General features: G+C 38.2%; 1 protein-coding gene across 1 annotated transcript; it reads right to left on the bottom strand.

Annotated features, from left to right (window-relative positions):
- Window positions 1-6595: 6595 nt before the first annotated feature.
- LOC139951440 (2-hydroxyacylsphingosine 1-beta-galactosyltransferase-like) lies at window positions 6596-12949 on the bottom strand. The gene is made up of 5 exons (XM_071950339.1): window positions 12348-12949; window positions 9865-10180; window positions 8683-8914; window positions 8057-8276; window positions 6596-6881 (listed from the first exon to the last, which is right to left on the bottom strand). The coding sequence occupies exons 1-5, from the start codon at window positions 12947-12949 to the stop codon at window positions 6596-6598; spliced, it is 1656 nt and encodes a 551-aa protein (XP_071806440.1).
- Window positions 12950-15322: the final 2373 nt, after the last annotated feature.

Below are 15322 nucleotides of genomic sequence, written 5' to 3'. Positions count from 1 at the left end.
ATTTATTGTATTTATTTATGATTTATTTAAAAATCTTTATACAGTATACACAAATCAGCGCTCGAGCTGTTTTACATAATGTTCCTAAAGTAAAAAATAAAATAAAAAAATAAAAAAATATTAAGCTGGTAGGTGGGTGTACCGGAGGCTGTATTTATTGTAAGGTTCGCCATTAAAATAAGACCAGTGTTGCAGGTACATGACTCCTTTGGTATTATGTCAAAGACTATAGTATGCTCACCAAATGGTTAATAACAAATCTGTGAACAATCAGGCTCAATTGGCCATCGAAGTTGCAAGAGAATAATGGAAAGAAAAACAACTTTGTTGCACAAATTTGTGTGCTTTAGATGACCAAGGGCTTCAGGCCTGAAGTTTTTATAATTATTGAGTGAGAAGTAGGGGTTGCCTCTTTCTCAAAAACTAAGTTACTTCAGAGGGAGCCATTCCTCACAATGTTTTATACTATCAACAGCTCATTATTTTGAATAATTATCTAATGACCAGTGCCTTTGAACGCGATTCATACTTAATGCGAATGTGGATGGGAAGCCGCGTTTGACGTCACATGGCTGCGAATCTTTCACACAGGAAGTGATTTAAAAAAAGGTGATTAGAGGAGCGAACCTCTATAATAAGGGAATCAATGTGTGGTGAAGAGGTTTTCAACCAGTGGTTTAAACCCGCCGGGGCCTGGTTCTTGATAATTTTAAAGTAAATTAAAGTATAATTGGGGTTTTTTCAAACAAAAGAGTATATGTTTCTAGACAATAATAATGTTTTGTTTAGTAATGGTTTTTAACGATTTATATGTTCAAAACAAATAAAATAAAGTTGTGTGGGGGTGACTCCGCCTACCCCTTTTGCCCCGATCGAACATCGAATACACGTACGTGCAAGTACATTTAAGTCCTATAGTCGTGAGTTTATACGTTTCGAAAAAGTTTTTTTCGGCATTTTGCCCGGCAATGTCGACCAGGTGTATTGCTGCAAAACATTTAAATATGGGGTCAGTTTGCAAAGTAGTCCGGTCCGACATCTTTTCCAGCGTTGTGCAGCAAACACTTCCAGCCGTCGTGCTTCGAGAATCCGGAATACACCACACATTTTGGCATGAAGAGAAAAGTTTTTTTCTAAAACATGACGCCATCCCAACATTTTTTTTTACCTAGTGGGGAAGTCGAAGAAGATACCTGCAATACGTAACGAACCTAAAGGAGCATTTGCCCAACGTGAACAAAATCAGGTAACGTTTCAACTTTGAGGGCATGAATTTAGCTTGCGCCAAGCGTCACTATCTTGTGTTGTGTTGGCACTGCATGCGATTCATCGAACATTGCGCCTCAATTGACGTCACGAACAGTGCCCTCTCGGGCTTTTTTTTCAAATTTGTAAATACCATGAAAACTATTTTTTTTTACCTTAGTTAATTGTTTATTCATATTCCACATTACAAACACACTATTCTAGTGACAAAAGCTTTATTTTGACAAATAACCACTTCTAGGTGACTTTAATGATAATAATTATTTTGAGTAATTGCCAATAGCGTCCACTGCCTTTAAGAAAATCCGCATGCCTGTCCATGCCTATCGAAAAAGATCCCAATATTATTACAAAGTTTGTGTGGGGCTCAACCATTTTAAAACATATTGATATATATATTATTGCAGGCTAAGAGAAAATCCCTCCTCTGTTCAAAGGTCAAGAAAGAGCGGGTAGGGGCCCATAGTTTTAACCTTACAGCAAGAGTAAAAATATAAGCAATGTGTGTACCACATAATTAACAACATGACCAATTCAGTTTAAACTACAGCAAGGTCGTAACACGTCACCCAGCAAAAGTAACGTAGAGCCATTGGAGCCGGTTCGCACACTACGTAGTTACACTGCAAATTTGTTGGTCAAAAAATGTGTTGGGTAAATGCATTACTAATTTGTTGGTCACAAATAGTGGACGTTGGTTAAACAAAACCGTTGCCCAACACGCTTGGGCAGAGTTAACCAAATTATTGGTTAACTGATTGGTCCAATGTGTATATTATTGTAGTTGGGCAAGATTTGCCCGATAAGTTGGTCAAAATTACCACAGTTACCAATGGTGTTGTGCTCAAAGCTTTCTGGTTGTTGGGCAAAGTTCCCGGTGCGCATTTTATTATTGCAAGTACAATGTTCGTACTGTATATGTAGTAGTATAGTAGGCCATACACATACACACACAAGCAACATCATGGCGGCTGGCTGTCAAAAATACTCTTCGAGATTGGGGAATGGAGTGCTTCTCTGAAACATTATAGGTAAGATGCTAACAACGACCAATATTTAAAGGTATACCCATAGAATACACTGATTCATGTGTAGGAACACAGTTTAGTTTTCAGAAGTAAAGTAGGACGGAGCCCACCGTGCATAGATTGATGTTTACTCCCGTGTAGTGGGGGAATGGCTGCACAGTCCGTTGTCGTTAACGATCAAAAGACAAGGGTTAGATTGAATCCGTTGTGTTCCAGACTTTTTAATCGGGCTCAGTTATCTTGTCAAAATTATATAAAGCCAATATAATTCGGAAATTATAATTAAAAAAAGAAGGATTAAAAAAGCAGTGAACACTGTTGATTGCTGACTCTTTTACCAGGTTACTTCTGACATTTATTTACCTCATCAGATCGAAAAATACTACGCTGCCCAGCTTCCAGCAGATACAACAAAGCAGAAGTTGAAGCAAAAGTGAAGAGGAATGGCTGGCTGAAAACATTATATAACTGCACATATCAGATGAATCCAGTGTGGAAAGAGTACCGCAAATTAGATGCCCTTTCCGAATTGAAGTTTTTGTTGCATCATTTTACGTTAAAAAAAAGGGCACTCATCTTCCTCTTTTTGAAAAAAATCCAGACGATCAACGTATATTTTTATTTTTTGGCCTAACCAACAATTGAATAAAGGAGTAACCAACAAAAATACTCAATCATTGCTACTTTTGTTGGGTAACAACCTTTGCCCAACACGGTTGCCCAACGTTGGTTCAAATATCAACTGACTACATTATTGGGTAACATTTTAACCAACATAATGGTAAACAAACTTGCCCAACTATAAGTAAAAAAATATTACCCAACTTTTGGGTAAAATGATTTGACCAACTTGTTTTGTCAAACTGTTTGCCCAACTATTGGATAAACTTTATTGCCCAACCACTGTTGGTTAAATTATGCCCAATTATGTAGCCAGTTGATATTTGAACCAACGTTGGGCAAACAAAATGGGCAATTTTTGACCAACGAGATTTGCAGTGTAGTTGCCCTTTAAAACAATTTGAGACATTTGGGACGCTAATACAATACAATACAATACAATACAATATAATAATGTTTATAGACCCCAAAAGGGTATTCAAAAGCTCGCATACAGTAAAAACATTGACACATTGAAAACATTACAACACAGACAATGGCTAAAATACAATTACAATAAAAAACACTTCGAAGCACGAGGGATATAAAAGGAGGATGGGAAGCAGGCGCGGATCCAGGGGGTGTGGGGCGCACGCCACCCCCCCCCCCCCCCTTTTCAGGCCAAAGAAAAAAAGAAAAGAACAAAAGAGGGAGAAAAACAAGAGAGAAAAAAGGCGGGAGGAGGGGGACGACACAAATAAACTTCATGCCTGGGTATTTTTCTATCAAAAACCCTATTATTAACCCGTCGTTGGCCTACCTCATGTACACTGTTTCATTGTGGACCACTGTTATTTCGCTCACAGACATTGTCTCAAGAGTAATTTAACGTGAATCTGGGCATGTGAAAAGCGTGTTTCCCAAAATGAACATCAGCGCGAAACACACAATTTCAGCTCTGTTTACCGCCGTGAATTCGTCGCGATCACCATTCCACTTCCATCGACCAGCCCTGATTTCGAGGAGGATCCCCTGCATGCGAATAAAATCACACGCCTGAGTTGATCCCTCTTGAAAATGCACGCCCTGGCAAACATTTTCGGTGTAACATGCGTCGTAAAAACTTTTGTTTTCCTTCTTCAGTAAGTTATGACCCCGTTGACGAATTTTAGGTGTGAAAATGCAAGTATTTTGATACCGCAATTATGTTAATGTGCAAAACTTTGATCGCCAACGACAAACAGGGTAAGCAGATTAGGGGGAAAACTAGCCCCATAGATCGGTCCAATCCACTCCGTATACTTGGCCCAAGTTTCTTCATTCTTCCGCTGCTTGAAAGAAAAGAAGAAAAACCGATCTGCAATGATCTGTATCATGAAACATTCCGTGTAATATGCTTCTGAATTTGTAGAAAGCCCTACGCCTAGATTTGTTTAAAAAAAAAAAAAAAAAAAAAAAAAAAACTATGTTGGGTAAATATCAAATGATTTTTAAACCGGAACTTTATCAAAGGTCTTGTTGCGAACTGCTCGTGTTTGGCGGAGCGCGCATACGGACGTTCGTACAGTTAGTCGGGTTCCTTTAATTGTAGCAATTAATTGTACCATTCACGGTACATTCTTACAGGTTTACTCCCCACTAAATTTGTATTTTCCCTCCTAACTCAATATTCACCCATAATCAAGACAGCTTAACTCTGCTTTGTTGAAACACAAACAAGATTGTGCAATCATTCAGGCTCATTCAACTGTAATTTAACATTATTTTTGGTCACCGCAGCAAAATCAAAATGGCCATGGCCGGGATCGGTTTTTTCTTAATTAAGGAGAAGTAATAATAATAATAATAATAATAATAATAATAATAATAATAATAATAATAATAATAATAATAATAATAATAATAATAATAATAATAATAATAATAATAATAATAATAATAATAATAATAATAATAATAATAATAATAATAATAATAATAATAATAATAATAATAATAATAATAATAATAATAATAATAATAATAATAATAATAATAATAATAATAATAATAATAATAATAATAATAATAATAATAATAATAATAATAATAATAATAATAATAATAATAATAATAATAATAATAATAATAATAATAATAGTAATAGTAATAGTAATAGTAATAGTAATAGTAATAGTAATAGTAATAGTAATAGTAATAGTAATAGTAATAGTAATAGTAATAGTAATAGTAATAGTAATAGTAATAGTAATAGTAATAGTAATAGTAATAGTAATAGTAATAGTAATAGTAATAGTAATAGTAATAGTAATAGTAATAGTAATAGTAATAGTAATAGTAATAGTAATAGTAATAGTAATAGTAATAGTAATAGTAATAGTAATAGTAATAGTAATAGTAATAGTAATAGTAATAGTAATAATAATAATAATAATAATAATAATAATAATAATAATAATAACAAATTCTTATTTCGTGTGAGTAAATCTGATTTTAAATTACCATTTTAGAAGTTTCAACAGAAATGGTATTTTTACTTGTTTATAATGCACTTGTTCACCATTTTAATATAATTTTGATATGTGTACACTTCTGAACTTTTCGTCATTATCGATTAAAAAATCAGGCCCCTACCTTAAGGTTTTTTGAAAAACTAAAAACACTTCTGCAGTTGAGAGCGGGCGTCAAAGGACAATGCCGCTGACGTCATTTGTGGGAGTTTGCTTTGTTATACATCAACAACGCGGCTTTATCTACTTATGACGTTTTGAGAGTGATTACGTAACAGCGCTTTTCGCAAATCTCGCAGAAAAGCTGTGGATAAGGGTATACAAAATGATTGTTTTTTTGTACACAATTGAAACCTATCTATAATCACATGACTCGATTTCCTTATTCATCGAAAACATTTTAAGAGGAATTCAACGACTTGACATTTTCGTTCAAGCAGGAATTCACTGCTTCCGTAAGCGCCAAGTTCTTTGCCTACGGTAAAGCACAGCATGACATTTTGCACTGCACATGCCTGGCGGCAATTTGTTATCTATTTTTTTTAAGGATTCCTTTGTATAAAAGACCGATTTAGAAGGAACAACTTTCAAATTGAAAGCACTAACGACAGTAGCAATTTCGTATAATACAGACAAAAAATGCTGCCTGGGGGTGGCGCGGTCTTTCATTCTGAACAACATAAATAAAATCACGCCCCCCGTTTGGAAAATCCTGGATCCGCCGCTGGGTAGCGGTTCGACGCAGGTGGCACTCGCATACGACCAGACCTAGGAACCAGTGGCTGGCAAGCACATCGTGAAGAGGATGGTTAGCACCATTCAGTAGCTTAGTTAGCTTGGCAGTCTGCAAATCCCCATTATGCTGTGTCAGGTGGAAACAAACTTACCAGGTAGATCCGCTGTTCTCGGTAATGTGCGCATACTCAGAAGTACGTAAACAACGGATATTTACCTGAGTCTGCTGCCACCTAGCGTTCAAAAGTCTCCAATGAACCTTGCATTATGACGTTACAGAGCAAAACGAGGCAGACCATTGAACAACAACCCACTGTGGATTTCTTTTTAAAAATTGCACTTAATTTAAATTAAACTTACTCTAATGTTATTATCAACCTTGCAACCCCAAGAAAATGAACAATCAGAACAAGGAATTCATTTTACGCTTAAATTCCAATTTAAAATTCTGATTGATTACGTAATTTTCAACTTTACCTGTCGTTTACACATGTCGCGTAAAACCACGAAGCAGACCCTGCAAACAAGAAAGAGCAAACCCGAAACTACAAGTAAAATGGCGCCAAGGAACGCGTACACATCAATGAGATTATTCTGTATCCATGTAAGATCAGCTGATCTCGGACGAAGATGCTTCCCGCCATATTTGGTCACGTGACTTATCCAAAACGCAGCTTTATCAGACGGAATGAGGAGTTGATCACGGAGCATTCGGGAAATGTGTTGCGCCCTCTCGCGAAATCTGGAAAAGAGTTGGAAGAGTTTGTTAAGATGGCTGATGATGTTCATTGAAACTGAAGCAAAGTCACTTGTCTTGATCCGCAAGACATGCACTGTTTTTAAAACCGATGATTTCATGGGATAAACTTGCTATGACGTAGCTTAGCATTAATAACCTTGTAACCTTGTCACAGGCACCACACAAAAAAAGAATGCAGTTGCAGTTGAAACAGTGGTTTATTTTATTTTAACAGTTGAAACAAACAAAACTACAATGCTACAAATTATTAAGTTTTTTTCTTTCTTTTGGGTTGTTAGGGCTATGGAGCTTAAAATCCGCAAGAATAAGTTCTGTAAGCCATAACAGAAAGAAACAAAAGCTACCGCAAAAAAAATAATAATGGGGCATGGTGTTGTTCCATTCGCACTCAACAAGTTGCAGGGACGGGTTTAACTATTGCCAGAGGATTAGACTTGGGAAACATCAAAATGATGAATACCAGTAGAAACTTCGTTGGAATGTTGGCAGCGGGTTTCGTCGGGCTGTGGCATGGAGCTATGTGACATTAATTCGTTGACGGATGATACAACGTAATTAAAAAGAATAATAAATAAATTAACAAATAACGGAAAGAACGAAAGACTCAAAACAAGTCTTGCCGCTGTCGCTTCTTGTGCAGGAATGATTTGAGTCAAGGGCTGCGCCAATGTAGGATAGTTCCGCGCCACACCATTAACGCCTCAGCGAACTGGCAACTATTCTTTATAAACTGAAGTTACTTATAAGGAAAGGAATTCGGTGAATAAAAATAACTACGTAAACAAATGACTGGGTACTCCATGTCAGTTGGTTACATAATTGGTTCTTTTATATTATTGGTCCTATGTGATTTAGTGTCATCTTGCATTTTAAGACCGTCTGCATGCAGCGTATAGGCCCAACATGTGCATACATGCTGTGTACATCATAGAGTGTTGTTTCATTCACTGTAATTCAGGTGTGATGCGAGGTCAAAGGTCAATGTACGGATCCGGACATCCGCCCAAAGCGGGTATATCATTATGGCGTAGTTCACGAGCCTCGACGTGTCAGATGTTCAGGCTACTGGGGCCACTGATGTAGCGGACACTTTACGGCTATGACGACATTCCCTACCCATAAGCGCCTTGATCGTAGACTAATTATAACACTCTTACCTCGGTTCCTTGATAACTCGAGTGATAGCTTCACCTAAAACATCTTCATTCAACGTCAGGATGTCCAGCTTGAGTGCCATCCCTTTGGCTTCGGCCCGTTCCATGTTGTCAAAGTGATCACCAAAGAGTGGGATACCAACAACTGGTAACCCGTACCATGCCGCTTCGTGTACACCATTCAAACCACCGTGGCTTAAAAACATCTTGGTGTTAGGGTGATCTGTACAAGAGATGAGGACAATAATTATTATACAATTTGGGAAGCAAATCATCATCTTGGAATGGGTTGAATTGCTGCTGTAGCTTGGCTAGAATTTTAAATATTTTTTAGACTCGCAAGCCGAAGTGAATTTCACTGTATATGTATTTATATGTGTGACAATAAACAATTGAACTGAATTTGTTGTTAGAAATAGATGACCACAGAGGTAATAAAAGTAATACTTGGTTATCATAAAGTGCATATAATTATACGTAATATGAAGATCAAGGTCCCTTTTGTTTTCCTTTGCCAGGCGTACAACCCCACGGCACCTACACCCACTCCTTGACTCCGACTTTATAGAAAGCTCGGCAACGACACACACCAAAGATACACATTTACATAGCAAACACTATACACATACCCATGACCTCCTGCTGTGGCATCCATTTTACGGTTTTGGTGTTATTTCCGATTCTTATTCGAGAAATGTTACCAGAAAACTGCCAAAGCACTCGCTGTGGTAGCCTGGCCAGTGCGTTAGCAAACATCTGAGCCTGCTCAGACTCCATCTCGTTTACGTGACCTCCAAGCGAGAAGAGGACGACGCCCTCATCGTTGGCACCATCTAGAAACTCTTGCAGATCTTCTGATATCTATGTAATAAAGGGTAAACGATGGGTTCGTGCTAAAGCCAAGGTTAAGATTAGGCTTTAAACTATAGGTCAGAGCTAAAGTTTAATGTACCTCAATAAATGGATGTGGCTACAGGACCATACGGGTTTATTAGATTATTATTAGGATTCACTTTAATTGGGATGGAGGTGCTGACTTTCTGATGACTATGTTTAAAGGCACTGTACACGTTTGGTAATTGTCAAAGACCAGTCTTCTCACTTGGTGTATCCCATCATAACCATTAAATAACAAGCCTGTGAAAAAATTAGGCTCAATCGGTCCTCGAAGTTGCGAGAAAATGATGAAAGAAAAAACACTCTTGTACGAATTTGTGTGCTTTCAGATAGGAATAAAAGACTTCGTCTTTTATTATTTTAGTGAGAAATTACCCCTTTCTCAAAAACAACTTTACTTCAGAGGGAGTTGTTTCTCACAATGTTTTATACTATCAACAGCTCTGCAATGCTCGTTACCAAGTCAGTTTTTAAGTTAATATTTGTTTTGAGTAACTACCAGACGTGTACCTTCCCTTTAAGAGAATAACGATGGGTTAATGTTGAAACTGGGGTATGGTAAGTTTTAGGCATGATTATAAGTAAAGTTTAGGCCAGAAGTTTAGTAGTATGTACATCAAGAAATGAGTGTGGCTAAATCAAGAAATGAGTGTGGTTTTATAAGGTTTGTTTTGGATCACGTGGGACGGTGGTGCTATATTTCTGGTATCTTGTATAAGGGAATACCGATGTGTGAACTGGAGCAGACTTGAGGCATGCAAAGTGAGGTACATTGTGGCCGTAAGCAAGTCACTGTACCAGACATTATTCAAAGCTCGCAAATGGCCAACAAAACGCTTCAGTTCACGTACTATTTCCCGGTCATTACAGTAGTTGTTAAAACCATATTACGATTGGGCACCCTATCGACCTACCTTATGTTCCGACGGTAAACCCAACAAGGGTGAGGCAGTGAATATGGCGTTCGGCGGTAGAGGGCGGGCTAGGTCAAGTTCAAAGGACACTGTGAACACCCAGATTTGAGCTTCAGCCATCATGTCCGCCATGCTCTTCTCTGGACTGAGATCATAAGCCTCTTGGATTGTACGGAAAGGCACCAACAGGCGGCGTCGGGCGAGCATGTGGACGCCGTACAAATAGCAACTCTTCAGGCGCTGAAGGAACGTCATCCTGTCGGTCAGACCGGACTGGCGCTCCGGGATATAGGCTGGGTGGCTCGGTAAACCATACCTATAGTTATAATGTCACGAAACGAATGATTTGGATTATTACAGAAAACTTGATTTAAAGCCGTTGGTCAAAGATTTACAAATAACTTACAGGGTTTAGTGAAGGAAATTGTGAAATACTTTACTTTTTGAGAAATCATTAAAAGTATTATCAATTCTCGATATCGAGAATAACGGATTTATTTTAAACACAAGTCATGACACGGCGAATCCTGCGGAAACAAGAGTGGGTTTTCCCGTTATTTTCTCCCGACTCCGATGACCGATTGAGCCGATGACACGAAGTGTGGGCCTTTGGACAATACTGTTTACCGATGTGGTGCGGTTGATTTAAATGCAGCCCATATCAATAACTGTGATTTTCATGCATCGCAAGATTGCGCTCACATTCGGTACCTCCTGAGACCAATGACAACACAAAAAGGGGAAATATGGGTTTTCTCGATCAAATTTGGCAAATCACCAGTCAAATTTATTTTCGTACGTTCGAATTAAAGCTGTTTTGCCTCTTCAGTTGTTACTGCGTTTCAAATTCATAATATTATTCGGCTAATCAATTTCGTTTTGAGTCGAGTCAAATTCCCTTATAGCACTCTGTTCAATATTTAGCGTATCGTCACGTCATTCTTTTTCGTGACACACACGCCTCAAGAAGCGTCTGCGAATGAACTATTAAATTGAATGACTATAAATTGTTTGTTAAGTCGAATGACGCAACATTACATTTGACTAATCATAAAACGAAATCGAATGACCCTTTTCAGTTGCATTCGATTTCGCGCGAAATAGAAAAGCTTGGAGGTTAATGGCTGCTCATTTTCCGAAATTGGCCGAGAAAACCTATAATAACTCCATTGGAAATAAAGACCGGGGTGCTACAAAAGAAATTATGTGCACAACGTCTATGGAAAAACCTTCAGTAAAGGGACATTGGAAAGAACAAGAGATGTCTCCACAGGGATGCATATTTGAGAATGTGTGTTTAATTGTGTTTTGAGAAACCCGGGAAATGTAAAAGTCTGATCCTTTTTTTATCAGTCGGTATTCATTGCGTATACTAGATAATCTAAATGGGATTGAACGGAACTTGATGTCTCGAAATCAACCATCTAAACGCACACAACTTCGTGTGTCAAGGATGTTTTTTCTTTCATTGTTATCTCTCAACCTCGACGACCGATTGAGCTAAAATATTCACAGGTTTGTTGTTTTATGCATATGTTGAGATACACCAACTGTGAAGACTGGTCTTTGACAATTACCAATAGCGTTCACTGTCTTTAAAAGCAAGCAGTGTTGGTCTATACTTAATTTCCAAAGGAGCTGCGACAGAATTAAGTAGGCCTACTTTTAACCGGTGAGCTGACGCTAACTGTCTAATCTTGTATGACTAGACAAAGTTTGGGATCTTGTAAGTTTAAAGGGAAAGTACACGTTTGGTAATTACTCAAAACAAATATTAACTTAAAGGCAGTGGAAACTATTGGTAATTACCCAAAGTAATTATTAGCATAAAACCTTTCTTGCGGATGAGTAATGGGGAGAAGTTGATGGTATAAAACATCGTGAGAAACGGCTCCCTCTGAAGTGCCATCGTTTTCGAGAAAGAAGTAATTTTCCAAGAATTTGATTTGGAGACCTCAGATTTAGAACTTGAGGTCCCGAAATCAACCATCTAAACGCACACAACTTCGTGTGACAAGGGTGTTTTTTTTTTCTTCATTATTATCTCGCAAGTTCGATGACCGATTGAGCTCAAATTTTCATAGGTTTGTTATTTTATGCATATGTTGAGATGCACCATCTGTGAAGGCTAGTCTTTGACAATTACCAATAGTGTCCACTGCCTTTAAAAACTTACTTGGTAACGAGCATTGGAGAGCTGTTGATAGTAAAACATTGTGAGAAACAGCTCCCTCTAAAGTAGCACAGAATTTGAGAAAGAGGTAATTTTTCTCTAAGACTTCTAGCTAGAAGTATTTTATTTTCTATCTGAAAGCACACAAATTCGTCCAACACCAACTCCGATGACAAATTGAGCTCAAATTTGCACAGGTTTGTTATTTTATTCATATGTTTAAATACACCAAGTGAGAACACTGGTCTTTGACACAGTTACCAATAGTGTACCTTCCCCTTAAAAAACCAACATCAAAATGTATACGTACCACATTCCCTTAGCAGGACTAGAACCGAATCCACTAATAAGAGAAAATCTGATGCCCAGTATCTTAGCAAGTAGAGGGTGACAACTGCTTAATTCCTCCCCGATCAGCATGTCAAATTTCTTTTCTCTTAGACTGTTTATGGTAGCATTATCCCCTAGGAGACTTTCACATTCAGTCGCGAAGAAGTTGGTGTACATATCACTTTTGTTGGATGTAAGTTTCTGCCGCCATACGTACAAAACCATGCGGAAGATACTTGACGTATCGCCACGCAGACTAGCACGGGATAACTCTCGTAAGTTTTCCACTCGGTCGTTCTCTGTAAACTTGGACTTATGCACGGTGAAGTCAAACAGGGAGGCATCGCTGGCGTTCATCCATTTTGTACAGCTGTTGCTGAGCACAAATGTCACTTCATGACCACTTCGGACAAGTGCAGTTGCAATCTGCTTAGCCATTAGATGGTGGCTGCCTTCATTGGACGCGGTGTGAAATAAAAACTTCAGCTTCTTTTGGGGACGTGTTGCCATGGAGTTTGCGTATACAACAATGAAGGCGAGGACTATAGCATACTGAAGGTTCTTCTGGCTGGAGTGAGCCATGGTGAAAGGGGGGGGGGGGCGGTGGCTGTTGACAACAAAACAAAATTCGTTATAAATCAACAAAACAAGACGAGCAGCAGAGTACTGTTCGAAACGATCGAGACCACACCGGCTCTTTTCAGAGCCAATACTCCCAACAAAAGAGATTTACACACGGTTGTACACGCAATAATGTATTATTTTTTATAGGTTCTTTCACATGACGACATTGACCGTCATTTTGTGATGATAACCAATTAGGAGATGTGAATGCCGTGCACGCACGGCGCAGTGACTCTCAGCCAATGATAGCATAGCCCGAACATCTGACGTCACACTTCGAAGCTTGTGAATGTTATTTTACCCTTTTCGAAACCACGGCTTTGGCTTTGGATTCGGCTTTAGGCTAGCTTTGTCCCGCGGTTCTTTTGACAATTTGCGCGTGCTTTGCGTTCAGACGAGAGGACGGAGCCTGAAGCCGAATCCAAAGCCGTAGCCGTGGTTTCGGAAAGGGCATATGTCAGAGATTTGCAGTTGAGCCTACGTCAATCTTCGTCTATATGCTAACCTTTCACAAACCACTTCACATTTTATTTAAGATACGCCGTCAAATTATATACATTTCATGCAGCGTGAAAACGTTTTTATCAATACGTTAATAATCTCGGTTGGATATTCCCAATAATATTTCCAATCTTGGTAGATCACTTTCAGGTTTTTTTTGTGTTCTGCTGTTTTTAATGTTTTTATTTGTTTTATAAATTAACTCTGTGATTGACAAATCGGTGGTTCTACATCATTGTAGAGGATCAAAGACATGTCATTCCGTTCTTTTGCAGTGTGTAACTATCTTTTTCTGATGCAGTTTAAGACACTGGACACCTTGGGTGATATTATCAAATACCAGTCTGAAGTAAGGTAGTTTTCGAGAAAAAAAGAAATTTTCCACTAACATTTTTTAACTTGATGGCGATAACTCAGAATTAGATTTGGAGGTCTCGAAATCAAGCATCTGAAAGCACACAACTTTGGATGGGTTCAATGCGTCCTTAAATGATGGATACGGAACTTAAAGGCAGCGGACACTATTGGTAATTACTCAAAATAATTATTAGCATTGGTAACGAGTGGGGAGAGGTTGGTAGTATAAAACATTGTGAGAAACAGCTCCCTCTGAAGTGGAGTGCTTTTCGAGAAAGAAGTAATTTTCCACGAATTTGATTTCGAGACCTCAGATTTAGTATTTTAGGTCTCGAAATCAAGCATCTGAAAGCACACAACTTCGTAGGACAAGAGTATTTTTTCTTTCATTATTATCTCGCAACTTCGATGACCGTTGAGCTCAAAATGTTCACAGGTTTGTTATTTTATGCACAATATAGGGCCTATGTTGAGATGCAAGTGAGAAGACTGGTCTTTGACAATTACCAATAGTGTCCATTGGCTTTAACTCGTCCTTTCGTCTTACAGAGTCGAACATCAGCTTCGAAAACATAATCGAGTTAGTTTTAAAGGCAGTGGACACTATTGGTAATTGCTCAAAATAATTATCAGCATGAAACCTCACTTGGTAACGAGTAATGGGGAGAGGTTGATGGTATAAAACATTGTGAGAAACGGCTCCCTCTGAAGTGCCATAGTTTTTGAGAAAGAAGTAATTTTCCACGAATTTGATTTCGAGACCTCAGATTTAGAACTTGAGGTCTCGAAATCAACCATCTAAATGCACACAACTTCGTGTGACAAGGGTTTTTTTTTCTTTCATTATTATCTCGCAACTTTGAAGACCAATTGAGCTCAAATTTTCACAGGTTTGTTACTTCATGCATATGTTGAGATACACCAAGTGAGAAGACTGGTCTTTGAGAATTACCAATAGTGTCCACTCTCTTTAAACAATGAAGACAATTTATGTACATTTTCAAACGGGTTTCTCACTTACTGTTTCTACTAAACATATGTGTTGTCAGCACAAACCTCAGAGAACAAGTGGTGCAAGATGAAGCTTGACCGGAACTTGTTGTTCTATAATCATTTGTTTAAGGGGTCATCAGCCAGCAAGATGTTTGGGCAATATTGGACTTCTACCAGCACATTATGTTTATTAGGTGTTCGGGCCAACAGCCCGGAACACCTCTTATTTTTGTTCGTTTTTTTATGTGTTCGGGCCAACAGCCCGGAACACCTCTTATTTTTGTTCGGTTTTTTTTTAGGTGTTCGGGCCAACAGCCCGGAACACCTCTTATTTTTGTTCGTTTTTTTTTTAGGTGTTCGGGCAAACAGCCCGGAACACCTCTTATTTTTGTTCGGTTTTCTTTTTTTATTGATACTTCTTCTTCTTCTTCTTCTTCTTCTTCTGTACGTCCCTTGTCCCCCTACAAAAACATCTTTTCA

This window comes from Asterias amurensis, chromosome 19 (genome assembly GCF_032118995.1).
Source record: "Asterias amurensis chromosome 19, ASM3211899v1".
Taxonomy (NCBI): domain Eukaryota; kingdom Metazoa; phylum Echinodermata; class Asteroidea; order Forcipulatida; family Asteriidae; genus Asterias; species Asterias amurensis.
This window is presented reverse-complemented; position numbering and strand designations above follow the sequence as displayed.